Consider the following 21579-nt stretch of genomic DNA (forward strand, 5'->3'; position numbering starts at 1 on the left):
CCTCACACAAAGGATTGCCACACCCCCTACTGGGACCCTGGCAGACAGGATTGAACTGAAAGGAGACCTTGTGCACTTCTAAGCCACTCTTTGAAGTCCCTCCCACTTCAAAGGCACATTTGGTTATTTAAACAGGGCCTCTGCCCCTACCAACTCAGACACTTCTGAAGTAGACACTCTACTTCATGAAGACACTTCATGGAGAAGGGAACCTGCAACCTGCCAAGAAGAACGGCCTGGCGCCCAAAGGACTCACCTGACTGCTTTCTGTGAAGGTCTGCTGCCTTGCTGTTGTCCTGCTGCCTTGCTGCTCTCTGGCTGTGCTGAGAAGTGCTCTCCAAGGGCTTGGATAGAGCTTGCCTCCTGTTCCCTGAAGTCTCAGGACCAAAAAGACTTAGGGGGTCATTACAACCTCGGCGGTCTGCCGAGGTTGTGGGCGCCAGAATACCGCCATTGGTGACGGTATGGCTGGCTCCCTATTTTGACATTTCCGCTGGGCCAGCGGAAAAGTCACATCAACATTGCCGCCGGCTCGTAATTGAGCCGGCGGCAATGCTGATGTGCAGCAGGTGCAGTAGCACCCGTCGTGCATTTCACTGCCCGTAATTCGGGCAGTGAAATGCGTGACGGGGCTCTGCCTGGGGGCCCCTGCACTGCCCATGCCAAGTGCTTGGGCAGTGCAGAGGCCCCCAGAGTCCCCTTACCGCCAGCCTCTTCCTGGCGGTGCAAACCGCCAGAAACAGGCTGGCAGTAGGGGAGTCATAATCCCCAGGGCAGCGCTGCTTGCAGTGCTGCCCTGGTGGATTATCACCGCCGGGGCTAAAATGGCGGTATACCGCCGGCCCCGGCGGTGCGACCGCAGTGCTACCGCCGCGGTCCAAATACGCCGGAAGGCACCGCCAGCCTGTTGGCGGTGCTCCCGACGTTTTGGCCCTGGCGGTCAAAGACCGCCAGGGTCATAATGACCCCCTTAATTCCTGCAAGAACTCCCTGTGCAGCAGAAATCGACGCACAGCCTGCCAGGAACAACGCACAGCCTGCATTGCAGTGAAAAATTCACTGCACACTGAACCGGAACGACGCAGACCGACTTCGCAATGAGAAGATCGACGCAGCACCATTGTAGCAAATGGAAATTAAACGCACAGCCCAATGGATCGACGCACAGCCAAGCCGGAACAACGCAGCCTGACTTCCAGAGAGGAATCGACCCAGCGCCTGCCGTGCGGTAGAAATTTCCATGCAGACCCTGTGACTTCGTCCTGCCAGTGCTGGATTTCAACCCATCGTCCCCGGGGCGTCCAAAAACCCCACAACCTGAAGAGGATCCATGACTGAGTGACGGAAATCGACGCAAAGCCTTACCTGCGTGGAAAACAAATCACACATCGCTGTGTGCGGCCCGATAAATCGACGCACACCTTTCTGTTTTCCACGCATCTCCTCCTCTGCGGTTCTTTGTGGAAATTTTTAACACAAACCAGGTACTTTGTGCTTGCAAGAGACATTTATTGCTTTTAAGAGACTAAAGACACTTTATATAATTTTTACAGTGATAGCTCAACATATACTTATTGCATCTTGATCGTTTTGACCTGCATTTTACCAGATAAATATTATATATTTTTTAAACACTGTGTGGTGTATTTTTGTGGTGTTCTACACATTGCCTTCTAAGTCAAGCCTGACTGCTCAGTGCCAAGCTACCAGAGGGTGGGCACAGGATAATTTGGATTGTGTGTGACTTACCCTGACTAGAGTGAGGGTCCTTGCTTGGACATGGGGTAACTTGAGTGCCAACCAAAGACCCCATTTGTAACAAGCCACAGTAAGTGATCACTTTTACTCTATGCAGAACTCTCAAGTTTACCTGTTCCTTGCATGAGTAGTTCATACATTCCTGGTATTTGCCTTGAATTCTGGGACTTGTAGTTCTAGATTTATAACGGGCTAACCAGCACTACAAATCTCTCCATGCAACCAAAACAAAATGGGTGGAATGAGCTACTCAAGCATAGAACTGGAAAGCTCTGTGTTAATGTTAGATGTCACTGCCTGAACCAGTCTCGGTATTCGTTATCATAGGCAGCTCAGAGGTCTGGGTATTTTTTAACTCTGCCTCACTTTAGATATGGCCTTAGCAATACGTTGGTTCACAGAGATTTGAAATCTACCAGCTCCATGATTGAATAGCTCAGCCAATCTAAGAATTTTCTATAGTTTCTGGTACTCGTAGTCCTGGTTTAATTATGGGTTTAGGAGAACTACAGTTCTACACATTAAACAAAAATAACCTGGACTGGATTGGAGCAGTTAGTAATTTCTTGTGTAAATATGCCAAGTCAGGTGTCTATCCCCGCATGCTTCAGGCGTGTTGGCCATCAGTCGAATACCTGCTCTGTGCCAAGTCCCATCTCAGCAATCATAATCTACATTTCTTCACTTCTCTTTATGCTCTTTCCTCCACTGATTCTCTAAAAAGAAATAGGGGGCCACTCCCTGCGCATCATCTTCAATCATCACTCAGTAGGCAGACAATCGTTCTCTTACTGGAGCAACAGACAGCAGGTAAATGTTGCAGAGCCACTCAAGATGCTGAGCAATTGTTGCTTTTCTTATTTACTTCGAAAAAGTGATGTGTGCAAAGTAAGATGACCTTTTAACTTCCAGAAAAAAACTATTTCATTTAAAATATAGTGATCTTGTGTGCACAACAGAGAATGGAAATCTCTGTTTTGTAGCACTGAAGATAAAGGTAATATTAATATGGCGATCTTGAACACACATTTGTATTCCATTCACAATGTTAGTTTTCTAGGCCCTGAGCCTGCCACACAGATTCCTTAAAAGAGGGCTTCCATGTTTGCATACAGTCATACCTGGCTGTCTGATACATGTATTATTATAATGAAATACTCTGCCACACACATCAATGCATTATCACACATAGAAATGTAAACAAAAAAACATTTAAAAGTACTTTTGCTTATCGTAAAGGTCTAGGAGTTTTTTCAAACAATAAGGAGCTGTTCAGGTGTGAAGTAACATGAACTGACAACACTGTGAAACAAAGGTAAGATGTGCTTATATACGAAGCCCCTGTAACCAGCACACATTTGTCTATCTCAGGGCTGAAGTGCAATAACATTAAGGATATATAATCTGGCACTACCAAACTGAAAGGCAGCTGTACTGAAGCTAGGGCTCAATAGAATGGTTGACATTGTGCCTCCTTGTTGTAGGAAGTTGGCTCTCTATGTAGTGTGCAAAACCAGGCTCACAATGCAGAGAGTCTGGGGAACCACACCTTGGTTTACAGAGTTTAAACACTAGACCACCTAATGCTCTAATTTTCATGGTAGCTTGGGTCGAGCAGTTAGGCCCATCTTGGAGAAGTGCAAAACATTTGTTGTACTCACAGAATCAATAAAGCAAGGCACACACTAAAAGAAATAACTCAAGACCAATTTACAAAAATACTTTAGATTTGTATACATTTTTAAGACCAAGATCATTACAATGGGGTAAGTACTTTTTAAGTTTTGATTTTTCAAAGTTTAGCAAAAATTGCATTTTTGTTCATAAATACGCACCATAGGAATCAATGGGAGAAAAATGTAAAAATGCATATAAAACCAGGCAAGGCGTTTACGGATGTGTCTTTTTGTTCTTAGGTTGAGGTCATCAAGAAGACCTGTGGGCTAGCCAGAAGAGTCAGGTGGTTCCAGATTTTGGAGGGAAGAGCTGCTGAAAAGTTCTTGGTGCTTGAGCAGGACCACTGCTGGGACTACTTGAAAAAGCAATTCACAGGTGCACTTCAAGGTGAGTTCGGTGGGCCCCTTTGGAATGTAGAGGTTGCAGGGGGTGGGGGGACCCTTAGAGCACAGCTGGCTCGGCTCGCTGGTGCAGGGCCCAGGGAGGACAGATGGAGAGCAGATAGATGAGCCAGGAGCTATGCGCAAAGGTGCCCTTGGAAGCAAGAGGCAGGTAATTTTGAGGGTGGATTGCAGTTCAGCAGGGCCACTCTGGGGGCTGGGTCTTATGTGTCCTGAGGTCACTCATCAAGGGCTTGCTTCTGGTCCTTTTGGAGTCCGGAATGGACTTTTCTTCTTGGTGTCCGATGTTGAGTAACCAGGGCCCCTGGCTATTGCACAGTTCCACCATTGGAGGCCGCAGTGCCACCAGCCTTGGCACACTTTCAGGTTTTGTCCTCTGAATTTGTCAGGTGATACTTAGTCTGGCTGCGGTGTCTGGTTCCTTGGTCAGCAGCCGGTCAGTGAACTGGACTTCACTGGTCTTTGAGTCTTTTGTTGCAGAGATTGATGCCTTCATTCTGGAGGCAGATCTTTGGAGATTTTCAGAAGGGTGGAGGGCCTCTGGGGCTTTGTAGAGTCTGCCCAAAGTCCGTGCAACCCCTCAACGGCGATTGTCAAGCCCTGGGTGCATCAGACAGGGTTTGGTGCCTTTATCTTTGTGCAGCAGGAATGCAGTCCTCGAGCCTTGGGTCTTCTTGGTTGCAGGCCTTCTTGTTTCCTTGGAATCTGATCTGCAGGTATAGGGGTGCCCATTAAATACTGCATTTAATGGGTATTTAGGGGAGTACCTAGTAGTGACCAACGGGTCATCTATCTTAGGTTGGCAACAACCACGATGTGACCACTTCGTGTGGGCAGACATCACTTCCCTAACCCTGATACGCTATTTTCCTACCATGCAAGACGGGGAAAAATGAAATGGAGGGGTCACCTTGCATGCAACACCTTAGGGGCAGTGCAAGCTGGGGGTGGCCACTCTTCCTGTCATTTGTGCATTTTCCAGCTGTTGTTCCCGCCAAAAGAGGGGGTTTGCAACAGGGGTGGCTATCTGCTGCTAGCAACAGGGCTGGAAGTTGAATTTCAAGGGTAGTAAGCCATTTGAAGCTCATAGGCAGGGCTGTGGACATTCCTGGGGAGGAGGTGTAGCATCTCTGCCCATGAAGGACTTTGTTTTCTGGACTCAGAGGTCACAGGTTCTCACCCCAGGGTTCCAGAATCCTGTCTGGTGGTGCCAGACTGGTTGTGACTGGCCGGCAACCATGCCAGGGCAGTTAGAAATTGCAGGGGGCACCTTTAAGAAGGCTCCTGGGTACATTCTGCAATAAATTCAGTTTAGATTTATCATTCTGAGTTGTTTGATACCAAACAAACAAGAGTGCACAGTGGCCATCATGTAGCTGTGATCATTGTACTGACCAGTGTCCAGCACATGCATGTAAAATGGCTTCTCTGTTCACCTACTAAGTCCCAGGTTTGGCAGGGACACTGTAGGGGCATATTGCTCATGCATCTATGCCCACTCATGCAGTTTAGTGCACCCTGCCTTAGGTCTGGAAGGCTTGTCAGAGTGGTGACTTACGTATATTTTATGCAGTGCGTAATGGACAGGGCACATAGGCTTTGTGCCATGTCAGTTTAGCATTGTAAGATTGCACCAGGACACTCAGCCTGCAATGGCAGTGCTGGATGCACTTGGATGCATGGTCCCTGACGGTGACACAATCTGTGCTGCTGCCCTCAAGCGCCTACCCTTAGTACCTCATGCCCTGGGTACCTTAGTACCATTTTCTAGGGACTTATACGGGCACCCAAAGGTTTTTCCAATTGTACCAATGCATCACAACAGTTTTGGGAAAGAGTTCTGGCCCAAGGAACCTTGTTAGCAGGAGCCTTGGAAACTAACAACTTTGAAACCACATTAAATACCAGGCAATAATTGGGGGCTAACCATGCCCAAAGAGGCCCTTTCTCACATAAGGCCAGTAAACCGGCATGTGCAACTAGGCCCCTCCGTTCAGGGCAGGTCGGGCCGCACTTCACCAGGGGGCTGCACCGCTCGCAGCAGGAGTCCCGAGGCCCCACGCAAGGCTGCCAGCTGGAGGAAGCTATCAAACCTCCAACCCTCGGGTGGGAAGTCGGGAAGCCTCCAAGAAGTCCCAGGGACTCCATCCCCAGGGGCGATAAATAAAAAGGAGAGGGCTGCACAGCCCCACTCCCTAAGCCAGGAGAGGCCCAGGGGACCCCATTCCCAGGGCTGGTATTTTAAATTATGAGGAAGGGGCTCCCCCTCCTTGAGCCATATAGTGGCTCCTCAGACCCCATCCCCTGGCCCAGTTCAGCGACAGTGTCCCCAACCCCCAGGGGACCTTCTATTTCCCTGCCCGCAGGCAGGGAAAGTGCAAAGTTCTCCCACTGGGCGGGAGCAGAAAACTGCTCCCGCCCAGTGGAGATCAAAACATTATCATGACCACACCCTCGGGCAGGGAAATGCTCGTGCCCTTGCCATGCACTGCTAATCACCATACATTTTACATCTTCCATGACACCATTGATAATATCACTGCAACATTTTAATAAATTATTGATGAGAAAACTGTGCATGGTGGGGGTGCGAGTTATAGTTACATTAGGGCATAAGTTGTAGTTACTTAAGATAACTATTACTAGTGAATTTCTATGGTTTTTAAAGTTTAAAACGTTATTGTTCAACGTTTCACCTAACTGTTACTTTTTCAGTGTATATATATATATATATATATATATATATATATATATATATATATATATATACACACACACACACACACACACACACACACATACGAACATACTGGGGATCTAAAGATGCCCATGGTTTTGTACGTTTAAAATGTGAGCCTAACTATAGCGTCCCTGTAACCTTTGTTTTTTTAAGTGAATCTCTATGTTTTGTTTTTTTTCATTCTATTTTATAACCATAACGCCCCTGTAACTTTTCTTTTTTCAGTGAATTTCTATGTTTTTTTAACGTAAAGTAATTTTCATTACTATACTTTAATCCAAGCATTGCTTTTGGCCGAGCACAGCGGTGGTAAGCTGCAGGGCCTGTGGCCCAGCCCGATGACCACCCAACCCTGCACCGAGCACGACCAAAGGCTTGTGGCCAGGCCCTGCAGCAAAGCCACTAAAACCACCCAGAGAATAATTGAGAGAGGAAGAGAGAGAGAGATTTTTCAGGCTTTGATGAATGATATACTTAGAATGAGATCTTTTCAGACAAATTTTTAAAAAAATGCATTTGTCAAGTAAGCAGAGTGATATCACCTTTCAGTATTTACCTTAAATATTTGAAGGAAAAAAATTGTAATATGGAAATGATCATAGTTACACGTAGACTAGAACTCACAACATTCAGTGTGTCAGTCTGAGACCCTAACCACTATACCACAAGCAAGCTTTAAAAAACAAAAAACAAAAAAAAAAAACAGTCACAGTATGTGATACCAAGACTTTAACCTTAAGGGTGATAGTTTAATAGCTGTCCCAGTAGGCCACTTTTGTTTTTATTACACTAGAGGACCGCGGGGGAGCCTTAAGGCCCACGCGGTCCTAGCTGACTCCTGCAGGAGCCAGCTTTGCTCCCGCAAGGAGGGAACTTCTTCAAATAGCAGCTCCCTGCTTGTGACTGCCAGTAAGATATATATATGTAAATATATATACACACATACATACACACACACACACATATATGTATATATACACACACATATATACACACACACACACACACCAAATAAAACTGGAAAACAGCAACAATAATAATAAATAGTAAATACCAATACCATTTAAAGCATAATTATAATGTATAGCTCAAACCGCAATCTCTCTTGGTACAACACTAGTTTCATTAATGCCCATGTCAATAGGTCTTATTTAATATCTTTCAGTAGGACGAAACGCTGGGCTGCCCTGTGGGTGACCTGTAGGCTTCCAAGAGGCCACTGCAACATGTATTAAACAGAATCCCTTGGTCACACAGAGAGAAAATCAGTTGCCCAAGAGCACAAGCAATTTAGGTCCCGTGCAAGGACTTGTAACTCTGAGTCTGCATATCTTTAAAATGATTTATTTTTCACTTCTAACGTCTGAGCAGGCCAGTTAGTTTTTTATAACTAGAATATATTTTATTAAAGGAACATTGATGAATAGTCCAATTTAACAACACAGGGCAAAGCTATAATGTATGCGAAGTACCCATTACTTACCCAAGCTGGCCGTTTATGTCAGTCACAGCAGCCTCACTACTCTTGCCTGCTACTATCGGCGCCATTGCTGCTCAGATCAAGGAAAAAAAGCATGAAAAATAAGGCTCGAAAATAACGCTGTCCTTTCCCCCAGAATGATCACTCCGTGCACTGCTGTCCGAGATAGGCCGTGTACATTGAATTTTCAGGATTCAATCTTCGCAGGGACGCTTGGTGGATACTCGGCTTTGTAAGATGCAGCGCTATATATTGAGGCATCCCCAGTCCCGGGTGTGTGGGAGAATGTTTTCAGTAGGTGCTGCTATGTTACACCCCCCAAGCGGCATGTGTACAGGGGGTGGGGCGAAAAGGCAGTATTTGGGAAATCTCACAGTGTTTGGGATCAATATTTGAAGTTCATTACCCTCACATTTGTTGAAAACATGACTGGCAAATTCCTGACAGTACAAATACTAACCCTTCCCTATGTTTAGCTTTCATTTGTGTTCGCAGGTGGCAAGAATTGGTTTGTAAGAAGTTTGAGGGGGATAAAAGTGGCTGTTTTCCGGCGTTTTCGCTCCTCAAATAAATGAAGAAAAAAAAACAGTTTAAAGAAAAATATCATCAATATAGACTGTTAACGTTTGTAACACTTTATGTTACCAGGTTTAATATCCACTCCCTGCGTTTATCTAGTGTCACGTACATACATGCCAACACTTTAGGACATGATAGTGGGAGAATTTGGAAAAAATCGTGAGGATTTATTTTCCCCACTGATTTATATTGTAGAAGGGGTAATTTCAAAGGAAGACAGCAAAAATGAAGCCTTTTTTTTTGCTTCTAAAATCCCAAGTCTCCAGCCTGAATCGGGTCTGTTAGCATGTGTGCACGCAGTTTAGCTCATTTCTACGAGCGATACAACCGCTATGGTGGCCATTTGTAATGTAAAAAAGCGACGTTTTGTAAAGAACGAGGTCATTGCACTGTGCCCCCTTACAAAGTAGCACTTTTGTAGTTTTGGAAACCTGCACCGGACTCTACAATGAAGAATACCTATTTGATTTAACTATTTACGATACACAGTATCATACTATCAGCTGCCTTTTACCCCAGCTCCATGCGACAGTCCAGTTTTCTTGTATTTGCATTTTGGGACTTGTAGGCCTGGTTTTACACTGCGATAAACAACACTGCAAGCCCACGATGGAGATAATGACAGCTTGGCTGGACGAGCTGGTCAAGCGTGGACCCGGAAACCTAGGTATGGTTTTGTCATCACGGGTTTGTATTTGTTTGCAGTTTACAGACATGGTGGTATGTATATATATATATATATATATATATATATATATATATATATATATATATATATATATATATATATATATATTAAAAAAAACACTTATTTTTGATGCTACATGGTTAACACTTTTTTAGGATGGAAACAAACATTTCAAAGAACACAAGGAAGTTATTATTTAATTAAATGGCATAGAATGGCAGGCTCTTACAGTGAAGGAGGATGCTAATATTCAAACTGAAAATCCCGTTCTTCATAGGGAAATCAAAACACCGAGGACATAGGAGCAGCAGCAGAGCTTTCAAATTTCCGAACTCCATGAATTAATTGTTTGCAATCGGGATTTTTTGTCCTGTTTATGGCATTTTAATGTAAGGGTAACAAATCCCAGAATGTAATGCAGGAGCCTGGACTGTATGAACTGTTCCTGCATGGACACTGGAAACGTGGAAGCTCTGCTGCAGTTACTTGTGCAAAATGCATCCTGTTTACTAATATAAAGCAGGCAGGGTTACACTTTTCAGGGCCCCACCTGCCTTCTAAAGGTTCATCATGATGAGACAGCTAAATGCAGCTGGTAAAATAATTGCCACCAGATGCTAATGCTGTCTGCTAATGACAACCTGAGGGTTTGTTTCGTTCCATGGGGAACACTTAATTTTCTATAAGAAAACGGGCCATCTTACCGCAAGGGTACACTGCCCCTGTTTGTGCTGTGGTGCACCTTTAACTAGCTGTGGTGAGCACAAACAGGGCCATTGACCCCCTGTTACTCATAATGCACTGCCCCAATGGTATCCATAAACGTGTGCTTCTTCGTAGGCGGTGCGTTATTGAAAGATGAACACGCTGATTTAAGCACTCAGAGATGTTTTAAGGCATCAGCAAAGTGGGCAATGGCCCAGGGTCCCCACTTTTCAACCCCCCCTCATAAAGTGATCTGTCTCCTACTCTATCAGAACCTCTCTATGCCTGCCTCTGCTTCTCACTTTCACTATTAAGTCATTTATTAGGAATTGTGGGGCCCATGGAAAGACTTTCAGTTGCTTTTGTGTGACAGTTCAAGTGTAATTCAATACAGTTTGGCATTAGTTAGGCTTGAATCAGCAGAACAGAGGTAATACAATTCTAATTTTATCCTAACAGGGGTCCCCAAACTATTTCTTGCCCAGCTCCCAGAAAATTCTTAAGTTGACACTGGAAGCAGTCGGCCTGCCTTTCACTGTTCTGGTAGCCCCAGCCTGCACATTCAAGGGGTGCAGAGATCCCCTTGCAGGCAAAAGCAATGATTGCCTGCACCCAACTATAGGGAATGTCTGGGTGGCCCATAGGCCCCCTATTTCACCCTCCAGAAAGGTACACTGGGGATCGGCAGGCACTATCTGTGCACCATCTCTCTGTGGTACACAGTAAGTAATCCTCCTGCCGCCTCTTTGACTATGCGCCTGGGTTGATAGTATGGCAGAGGCGTAGAGGAAAAGTGTGAATGCCCTTCTAGGATTGTGCCCATGGTATATGTATCCCAGTTCTCTCTGATCACAGAAGGGGTTGCACAAGCATCTGTGCACCTTCCTTAATACCAAATTGTTCTAGGGTGCAGAAAGCGGGTGCACACACCTGCTGCGCCCCCAAAACACTGTATGCAATACAGCCCAAGAGTGGAAACCCATATTAAGTTTTTTAAGCGGATCTCAAAAAAGCTTCTGTCATGCCTCAAAGCAAGCATATAAGCCACAGCCAGTGATCACTTTTATTTTATGCAGAGCTCTCAAGTTTACCTGTTCTTTGCATGAGTAGTTCATATATTCCTGGTAGTTCCCTTGAATTCTTGAATTTATAGTCGTAGATTTTTAACGAGTTAACCAGCACTACAAATCTCTCCATGCAACCAAAAATCTTGGCGGAATGAGCTACTCAAGCATAGAGCTGGAAAGCTCTGTTTTTATGCAGCTCAGAGGCCTGGGTATTTTTTAACTCTGCTTCACTTTAGATATGGCCTTGGCAACACGTTGTTTCACAGAGATTTCCAATCTCCCACCTCCATGATTGAATAGCTCAGCCAATCCAATAATTTTCTTTAGTTTCTAGTACTCGTAGTCCTGGTTTAATTATGGGGTTAAGAGAACTACAGTTCTACACATTAAACAAAAATAACCTGGACTGGAATGGAGCAGTTAGTAATTTCTTATGAAAATATGCCAAGTCATGTGTCTACCCCCCGCATGCTTCAGCCGTGTTGGCCATTAGTCGAATATCGGCTGTGTGCCAAGTCCCCTCTCAGCAATCATAATCTGTGCGTTTCTCCAATTCCATATCTTCCCTTCTCTTTATGCTCTTCCCTCCATTGATTATAAGAAAGAAGGGCCCCCTCCTTGCACATCATCTTCAATCATCACTCAGTAGGCAGACAATGGCTCTCTTACTGGAGCAACAGACAGCAGGTAAATGCTGCAGAGCCACTCAAGATGCTGAGCAATTGTTGCTTTTCTTATTTACTTCGAAAAAGTGATGTGTGCAAAGTAAGATGACCTTGAAACTTCAAGAAAAACGATTTGATTTGAAATATAGTGATCTTGTGTGCACAATAGAGAATGGTAATGTCTGACATGTGGCACCGAAAATAAAGTTAATATTAATATGGCGATCTTGAACACACATTCGTATTTCGTTCACAATGTTAGTTTTCTAGGCCCTGTGCCTGCTACACAGATTCCTTAAAATAGTGCTTCCATGTTTGTATACAGTCATGCCTGGCTTGTCTGATACATGTTTAGTATAATGAAATGCTCTGCCACACACATCAATATATCATCACACATAGAAATGTAAAAAAAAAAACGTTTAAAAGTACTTTTGCCTGTCGTAAAGGTCTAGGAGGCTTTCAAACAGTAAGGAGTTGCTCAGGTGTGAAGTAACATGCAGTGACAACATTGTGAAACAAAGGTAAGATGTGCTTGTACATGAAGCCTCGGTTTGAAGTGCAATAACACTAAGGCCAAAAAATCTGCACTACCATACTGAGAGGCAGCTGTACTGAAGCCAGGGCTCTAGAGAATAGTTGACATTGTGTCATGCTGTTGTAGGAGACTGGCTCTCTATGTAGTGTGCAAAACCAGGCACACAATTCAGAGAGTCCAACCAACCACACGTTGGTTTACATAGGTGAAAACCTGACCACCTAATGCTCTAAATTTTATGGTAGCTTGGTCGAGCAGTTAGGCAAATCTTGCAGAAGCGCAAAGCATTTGTTGTACTCATAGTAGCAATAGAGCAAGACACACGCTCAAAGGAATAACTCAAGTCCAATTTACAAAAATACTTCAGATTTTTATCAATTTTTGTAAGACCAAGATCATCAAAATCGGGTAACTGCTTTTTAAAATATTCTTTGTGTGCGTAATTGCGCACTATAGGAATAAATAGGAGAAAATTAAAAAAATGCATATACAATTAGGCAATGCATTTACCAATGTCTCCTTTTGTTCTTAGGTTGAGGTCATCAAGAAGTCTTGCTGGCCAGCTGGAGGAGTTTGGACAGTTCCTGGTTTTGGCAGGAAGAGCTGCTGAAAAGCCCTTGGAGCTGGTGCAGGACCACTGCGGGAAACACTTGGAAAAGCAATGCGCAGGTGGACTTTAAGATGAGTCCGGTGGGTCCCCTTGGAGTGTAGAGGTCACAAGTGGTGGGAGACCCTTAGAGCACAGCTGGTTCTCTGGTGCAGGGCCCAGGGAGGCTGGATGCATAGCAGATAGATGTGCCAGGAGCTGTGCGCAAAGGTGCCCTTGGAAGCAGGGCCACTCTGAGGGGTAGTTCTTATGTGTTCTGAGGTCCCTCATCTGGGACTTGCTCCTGCTCCTGTTGGAGCCCGAAGTGGACTTTTCTTCTTGGTGTCTGACATTGAGTGACCTGTGCCCCGGGCTTTTGAATGGTTCTGCTACTGGAGGTTGCAGTGCCACCAAACGTGGTACACTTGCAGGTTTTGTCCTCTGAATCTATCAGGTGAAATTTGGTCTGGCTGCAGTGTCCGGTCCTTTGTCAGCAGCCATTCAGTAAACTGGACTTCACTGGTCTTTTGTTGCAGGGAGTGATGCCTTCACTATGGAGGGAGATCTTTGGTGATTTTAAAAGGATGGAGGACCTCTGGGGTTTTGTAGATTCTGTCTAATGTCCGTGCAACCCCTTAGCAGCGATTTGTCGAGTCCTAGGTGCAGTAGGCAGGATTTGGTGCCGTTTTCTTTGTGCAGCACGAATGCAGTTTCCGAGCCTTTGGTCTTCTTTGTTGCAGGCCTTCTTGTGTCCTTGGAATCTGATTTGCAGGTCTAGTGGTGCCCACTAAATACTGCATTTAGTGGACATTTAGGCGAGTACCTAGTCATGACCAGTGGGTCATCTACCTTAGTGTGGCTACACCCACTATGTGACCACTTTCTGTGGGCAGAGGTCACTTCCCTATCCCTGATAGGCTACTTTCCTACCATGCAAGATGGAGGAATATGAAATGGAGGGGTCACCTCACATTCAACACCTTAGGGGTGGTGCAAGCTGGGGTTGGCCACTCCTCCTGTCCTTTGAGCATTTTCCCACTGTTTATCCCACCATGGGGCGAACATCTGCTGCTAGAAGCAGGGCTGGGTGTCAAGTTTCAAGGACAGTAAGCTCATGCAGCCATGCCCACTCATGCACATGCCCTAGGGCTGGAAGGCCTGCCAGAGGGGTGACGTACCTATATTGCATGCAGTGTGTAGTGGACAGGGTACAACTCAGTTGCAATGGTGGTGCTGGGTGCACTTGGATGCATGGTCTCTGAGGGTGGCACAATATCTGCTGCTGCCCTCAGGGGCCTACCTTTAGTACCTCCTGCCCTGGGTACCTTAGTGCCATTTACTAGGGACTTATAGAGACACCCAAATGTGTTTCCAGTTGTGGCAATGCATCACAACAGTTTTAGGAAAGAGATCGGTCTCAGGAAATCTGGTTAGCAGGGGCCCTGGGCATTAACAACTTTGAAACCACATCAAATACCAGGCAAAACGTGGGGGCTAACCATGTCAAAAGTGGCCCTTTCCTACACTTTTTATATAGAGCATCTCAGTTTCCTCATGTGATAGTGTCTCCTAATACACAGAAGTCCTATTGATTTTAAGACAACTCCTGCATGGATAAACGTCTCAAACAATACTGACAATGCAATGCATGTTTTTGTTTTCTATCTTTGATTTGAATAATTAAACTTTATTCCTGCAGGTATTCCTTTTGAATTTGGGTATCATTTCAGATAATGGTGCAGAGGAGTTCTTGTTATTTTGTACTGTCCATGTGATTTCAAGCTCTACATTGTGTTTAAATTACATTACTATCTAGCATTACACCCTTTAGTACGTTAATATACCCGCTTCTTATCTAGTCTTTTCTCTATTGCACTAGAGTAAAATGGAAGATGTTTAGCCATTACTTGAATATGTGGTAGGTCTCTTAGTGCAGAGCGCAAAACGTAACTTTTGATGTGCTGCTTAGAGCCTGAAGGCCATTAAGGATTTTAACATCTTCCTCGACTGTCAGTGGATGAGGCCTTTAATCTAACTGAATGGGTTTTGTGTTAAGAAACTTGGCAGGCATTATCTTCCTAAAGTATTGGAATTGTATCATTTTGGGGAAAAATGCAAAGAGTTGGTAAGATAGTTAAAGAGTTTTATTACAAAATTATGGGCACTCGTGCACAAGGCTATTATGGTAGCAGCTGTGATGAATGTTTGAGAGGCCAATTTATATTGGGTTGTAGCGTGGAGAAGGTAAGTAAATGTTTATGGCAAAAGTATGACCCCTCCATAAAGGAATATTTAACAATTGCTACGACGTATGAACACAACATGTTTGAAGGAGATAAAAAAGTGAATTGTCATGGTGAAAAGAGAAACAGTGAGAAGGGGTATGTGGTTAGAACGAGTATAATCAGAGGGAGATTGGAACATTTCAAGGAAAGCATTACAGGTGTGCAGCACATGGCAAACAACAAAAACTGTTGGGGATATGGGGCAAGCTGTAAATTATGTGAAAGGAAGTGGGATTATGCCAAGTGTTGTAGGTCTGATTGGAACAAGAAGGTAATAAAAGTGAACTGTGAGGTGGTTATACAGATAATTGGCAAGTGTGAAATTGGCCCAATTGAGGAAGTACAAAATCAAAATGCTCCCATAGACATGTTATTTCAATCAGTTGCGAAAATTATGTTAATCCCTAAGGAGATATTTGAGAAAGAATTAAGAAGGAAAGTCACACTCTACAAACCTGTTTTTAGGCCCAAGGGTAAACACAGAGAACCCATCAAGCTACTTTATGGGATGTATACATTTTAAAGGAAGATACACTTCTGGTAAGATCTTCATATCAAATAGTTGTGCCAGCAGTCAGACTGAGAAAGTAAGTAAATATTAGACAAAGTTTGTACAGTGTGTTTAAAATATGAGAAGGAATCTCTGGTCTTCTGGAAGGATTCAGGATGACTTAGGGGGTTTTGTTCATATGCTTAAGATAGGCAGAGATTCACAACTAAAGGTGGGAAGAGTCAGAAATGTGGCTATCGTGGTTAGGCAATCCATGGCTACAAACTGGAGAATTTGAAGAACAATTATGTAATTGAAGAGGTAGAAGTGATGGAGTGGTTTAATGCATGCAAGACCAGTGGCGAGGCCAGATTGTATGTAAATTCATGAGAACTAAACAAATGTGTTGTCACAGACCATTACCCACTGCCAAGTATCATGGAGATGCTGTCCATGCTCCATTGGGCTGAATGTTTTCCTTACTGGATCTGACCTCAGTTTATCTCCAGGTCAAGCTGCGCCACAAATCACAGGAATTGGCATAATTTGTCTCCTTCTTTTGGAACATTTAAATTCTTATTGATGCTATTTGGTTTAATAAACTCAGCTTTGCTCTTCCAACAGGTCACAGGGTGTTGAAAGGCATAACTGGTCTGAATTTGTATCAAGATGATGGTTGAGTATATGGTAAGAGCAATGGTGAGCATGTTCAGTGATTGCAAGACGTTCTAAAGAGTTTAAAAGTGGTCTTATACTGAAGGAATTAAACTACTATGTGAGAAGGTAACGTTTTTGACCGGATGAACCTAACTGATGCATCCAACCCACACTACATTGTGGTCACCCTGACATTGCATCTAAGTCGAAGTCTACCATGATCATAGACTATCTGTGGCACTTAGCATGTTGGTGCTATTGCTACATAAAACTTAAAAAAATTATCCTGTTTAATAAATTCTACTCTTTGTTAAATTTGATTTGAGATTTTTAGTTTTTAATGTTATTACTGTTTTGGTACTGGATAACTACTTTACACATTGCCTTAAGTTAAGCGAGTTTGCTCTGTGTCATGGATACAAGGAGCTTGAGTTTAATTAATTTAATGACTAGCGAGGTTCACCCTGGCAAGGGTTTGATTATTTTTTGGACAGTTGCCAATCCCAAATAATAATCCAAGTTCTTACAAGGTCCATAAACTGTTTAGGGTCTCTAGCAAGACATTAGACCATAAGATATGGAACCTAAATAGAGTTATGAAATATGTTCCTATGTGTGAGAGATAGAGAAATGAGATACTGCAAATGTTGTCTTTGTTTTCAGTTTAAAATAATACTTTTTAAAATATTACTTTTAGCATTTCTTATGTCATCTTATAGTTAATTGTCACATTTGATCATTAGGATTGTTCTGGGACATCGTTTCAACCATTTGTATTGGTAGTAGAGGGAGATGTGCAAGTGTTGTATTTTTAGAATCTGTAAATGGAACTCTGATGTGGATGTCATTATTCAGTCAAAGGAGGAGTTGGATAGAAGAAAATTTTAGTGCAGGCTATAGCTGAGGTTGTTTTTCAGTACTTAAATAAATCTGTGAACATTTACCTATTTAGACAGCATGCACCTTTTTATTGCAAAGAACAAATTCTGCACACTGTACAGGCTTGGAGTAGGCTCGCTTGAACACAAAAGCTAGACATGCACAGACTGAAGGAATTTAGGAACAACTTGTCACTATTCAGAGCAGAAGAATGTTTGGTGAGTTAGTAATCATTAATACCCTGATAACTATGTTGAAATGTCTTCCAGCAGGTGCTAACACTGCTTTCAGAGAGCATAAAATGCCTGTTAATTGTATTTGATAGCCCACGTCCTTATTTTCCAACAGTGGATAAAACTTTGCCTCCAAGTACTGGAGAATGGAAGAATCTCAGATAAAAAATGCAACATGTTACCAGATGCTGGTGAGGAAGAGTTGAGGATTAATGGAGCCAAACACATACCTGCTCATGATCCAGATCCTTGAAGGGGCTGTGGTTTAATGAAAATAATTGTGTTATGGTGGGGCAAAGCCCTAAGAGTTTTCACATGAACTACATGAAGAAGGGAAACGTAGGGTACAGGCTTTTAAAATGCAGTCAAACTTTTGGATTGGGATGAATAACATCCCAAACTTTGTTATTCATAACACTATAACTTGAAGGACTTGGTGCACAGTACAGCTGGGTTGATGGTGTTGATGACATACTTCCAACTAATACTGGCCCTCTTGTTGTGTCTTACACCAAACATATTATTATATATTACGGCAATGCATCTAATTTCCCACCGATTATTCCTCCCTAGTCCTTATTCCTTTTCGGACTTCTTTAGTTTGTGCGTGTGACCCTAGTACGCAAGCAGAAATTATAAACTATGTATTATGACAGTTGCGGCATTTGTTGCCAGGAGATGAAAAGGAAATAAAGTGTTCCTGCTTACTCAAAGGGGTGTGGCCTGCAGCCGACCACTTCCCAGCCTACAATATCCGATTACAACAATCGATTTATGAGATTGATTACCACCTCATATCATCTGGGGGTCCTGACAAGATAGATTCCTGCCTCCTGGTAGCTGGATCACAGCCGTACCACTCTTACGACTGCTACTGGAGATGCAGCATGAGCCATGGCTGGGCCCTCATGAATTGAGGCCTGTTTGCCCAACGGTAGACAGGGGATGCTGGGGAGGCCCTGATTGTGTAAACAGTGGACTTCACAGGCTTTCTGTGGTGCTGCCTCATCCACTGAAGGCAGCAGCCCTATAACCTTCAAGGGCACTGGTGGTGGTGCTCCTTGGCTGACGGACAAGGTAGGGCCACGCAGCAGGGCTGACCCACCTGGGGAAATGGGGGCAGGTGGGCTGATTGGGGGTGTCCACATACGTTTCCTGCCTGTACTGAGTTGGGGGACAGCTTGGCAGGGTTTTCCTCTGTCTGAGGCCCGGGAGACTGCAGGGAGCAATCGGGGGCATGACAGCTAGCTTGGAGGGGTTGCAGGTTATGGCCTTAGTTGAGGAGATAGCACTCCCTGGGGGTGGGTGCATGGCCCCAATTGCCTCTGCAGCTATTCTGAGGCACTGATCCCTGGAGAAGCAGCATGCCTGCAAGAGCTCTTTTCACTGGTGCTGAGAGGGGTGGCATCTTGTGCTTTGGACGGCCAGGGCTCCTCACCATCTAGCGCTGCCTCTTTTTACTGTGCTTCCTTTGGCCTGGATACCTTTGACACTGTTCAGATCCTTCACTGGCCTTACTCCCCCGCCCTGCTGTGGATTGTCCACCCTGCACTGGGTCTTGCAGGACATCTACAGCCATGTACCATCTGCTGTATCATCTGCTTCCCCTTCCCCTGGCACTACACCTGGCACACCACCTTTGGGGCTCTGAAGGCAGGGACTGCTTGTGGTGACCTGGCTCTAGCTTGGCTGGTGTGGCATTGGCATGGGGGGACCCAGTGGAGGTAGCTGCTCGGTGTCCTCCGTCCTCCTTTGAACTGCCGGACCCCCATTGCTGTGACTTACCAATCGTTGACTACCTTTTGACTCTTTCACCTACCCATCAGTGACAAACACACTCACATCACCACTAACCAGATGGATGTGAAAATTGCCATTGCAAGTAGCTACCATCCTATGTGGTGAGCGGAGGCTCTCCCCCTTGTTGGACAATGGGGTAGCTATTTGCATGCCCCTGCCCGGCTGGCATGGGGTGGTTCTGTGTTGACAAGCAAGAGGGCCTATACCCCACACCGTTCCTCTCATAATACGTAAAACTGATCCTAAACAACCCAAACCGGGATTTGAGCCCTGTAAGGATACTGCTTGCAGAAATGATGAAACTGGTGTTCTGCTGGCTCACTTTGCTCTGAGCTGGACACTCATGCCTTACTGCTCCAGATGAGCGCTAGCCTCCAACACAGAGACTCAAACATCAATAGCCTGACGGGCCATCTTGACAGACTAGATGCTCCCCTTACAAAGCAGGCACTGCAAACTACTGACAATAATCAGTGTCTTTCTTCACTAGAGACAGACCAAACCACTCTGACTGCTGACTATCAAAAATTACACACTGAATTACTAAATGTGGCAGCTAAAAATGAGGATGTAGGACCGCGGCCAGTCCCCAGTGCATTTCTATGCACTTTTATTGCCAGACTACTCAGCAATCACGACTGGTAAACTGCACCTTAGCTGGCTCAGGAGAGGGGCGTAATCACACACCAAGGCTCCAATATCTCTATCTTCCTGGACTTTACCCTTAGGATGCAGGAGGCCTGGCACACTTTCCAAGATGTCATGGTTCTTCGCCATGACCACAATGAACCCTATGCCATCATATATCCAGCCCGGCTCCATTGTAAACTGAGTGGGAAAACAACTATATTCATGTCACCAGCGGGGGCCCTCCAATGCATCAAAACACCTTTAGAACACACACTCAACAATGATGTAATAACCAGTTCTCCATGCCTGGCATTGACACCAACCTCTCAGATGTCATGGGTTCCGATTCTTGAACTCCTGGGGGTCCCATTCTACATGTCAGTTCCCGGGCCGAGTGGCTAACATCACACTGAATTCTGACTCTTTGATCTTTATGATTGTCCTTTGTACATTGATCTCATATGTTGTGGTTTAGAATTGCACTACTTGTTACTCCTAATATCAATGTACAATTGATGCCTAACACGTGTGGGTGTATGTTAAATGATGCCTTCATTTCACCCTCTGGGAACCGCTGATATCAGGATGTTGTTTATTAAGGTAATCAGTCCTTCCTGCTTGTTATGTGGACGGGGCGGTTGACTGCAATGAGTTCCACCCCTTTGTGTTGCATGTTTACTTCTTACTCCTGACAATCACTCTACATGGCCCCTTCATCACAGATCCATGTCAATGGATTATGAGACTCTGTCCCAATTTGCAGAGGCACTCACCAGGGCTGCCCTTTTTCACCCTTGCTAAATGCATTCATGGCTGAACTACTGGCATCGACTGTTGAGGTGCATGTTTAACTTGTTACTTCTGACAATCAATAGTAGATTTAATTTTTGTCCTTATATGAATTACACGGTTTCTCATTTTAGGGTATTTACTGGTGGTAGAAATGATCAGTGTGGGTGGGGGTGATTATGTTTACACTTCTGTTTCCTTTACATCTCTGCAAATTGGCTGCGGACCTCGTACTAATGCCTGAATGTTTGGATGCTTGCTCATGTTGGATTGATGAGCGCTTCACTTGGAATGTGCGTGACCCAAGTGACCTGCTGAAAAAATTAAGATTACTAGACTATTTGACACGTCACAACATTCATATCTCATTGCTGAAAGAAACACACCTCAAGCCCCAGGCGCGGGTACCTTTTGCGAGTAACTGGGCTGCTCTTGGGGTCTGCGCAAATTATCCAGCCTAGGCTAGGGGTAGTTCTCTTGGTATGGAGGAGCCTCCCTGTTCACTTCCTTGCGGAGATATCTGAACTGAAGGGAAGATATCATATTACAACTGGTAATTCAAGGGAAACACTTCACCATCATTAGCACCTGCGGGCCAAACATCGATGATCCAGAATTCATCTGGGCTGTCTGGAGACACTGCCTAACTTTATCTCCCTGTAGTGTTATCTGGGGCAGGAATTTCAGTCATGTACTCGACCGAGCTGTAGATTGTTCTGACCATACAACTCAAACCCACTGAGCTGTGGCCAGTTCACTACACAATCTTATGAATATGAATGATCTTCTAGACTTTTGGAGGGTCTATCACATCTTAATTAGTGATGACACGCATATATCCATGGTCTTGGAAACCTGGGCTAGATTAGATTATTGGATAGGCCTTCCTGATGCCTACAGTTAGGATGTGTGAATAGAACTATTGCCTAGGA

The 21579-nt window shown here is 44.5% G+C and overlaps 1 protein-coding gene across 1 annotated transcript in view; it reads right to left on the reverse strand.

The window, feature by feature from the left end:
- Positions 1 to 8635, reverse strand: part of UPP2 (uridine phosphorylase 2) — a 274606-nt gene extending 265971 nt beyond the window's left edge. Inside the window, exon 1 of the mRNA XM_069225143.1 lies at positions 8060 to 8635. Within this exon, the coding sequence (XP_069081244.1) occupies positions 8060 to 8124 (65 nt within the window). The 5' untranslated portion in view covers positions 8125 to 8635. The remainder of the gene's footprint in view (positions 1 to 8059) is intronic.
- Between the last annotated feature and the right edge of the window lie 12944 nt (positions 8636 to 21579).

Source organism: Pleurodeles waltl, chromosome 3_1, assembly GCF_031143425.1.
Source record: "Pleurodeles waltl isolate 20211129_DDA chromosome 3_1, aPleWal1.hap1.20221129, whole genome shotgun sequence".
In the NCBI taxonomy this organism is placed as follows: domain Eukaryota; kingdom Metazoa; phylum Chordata; class Amphibia; order Caudata; family Salamandridae; genus Pleurodeles; species Pleurodeles waltl.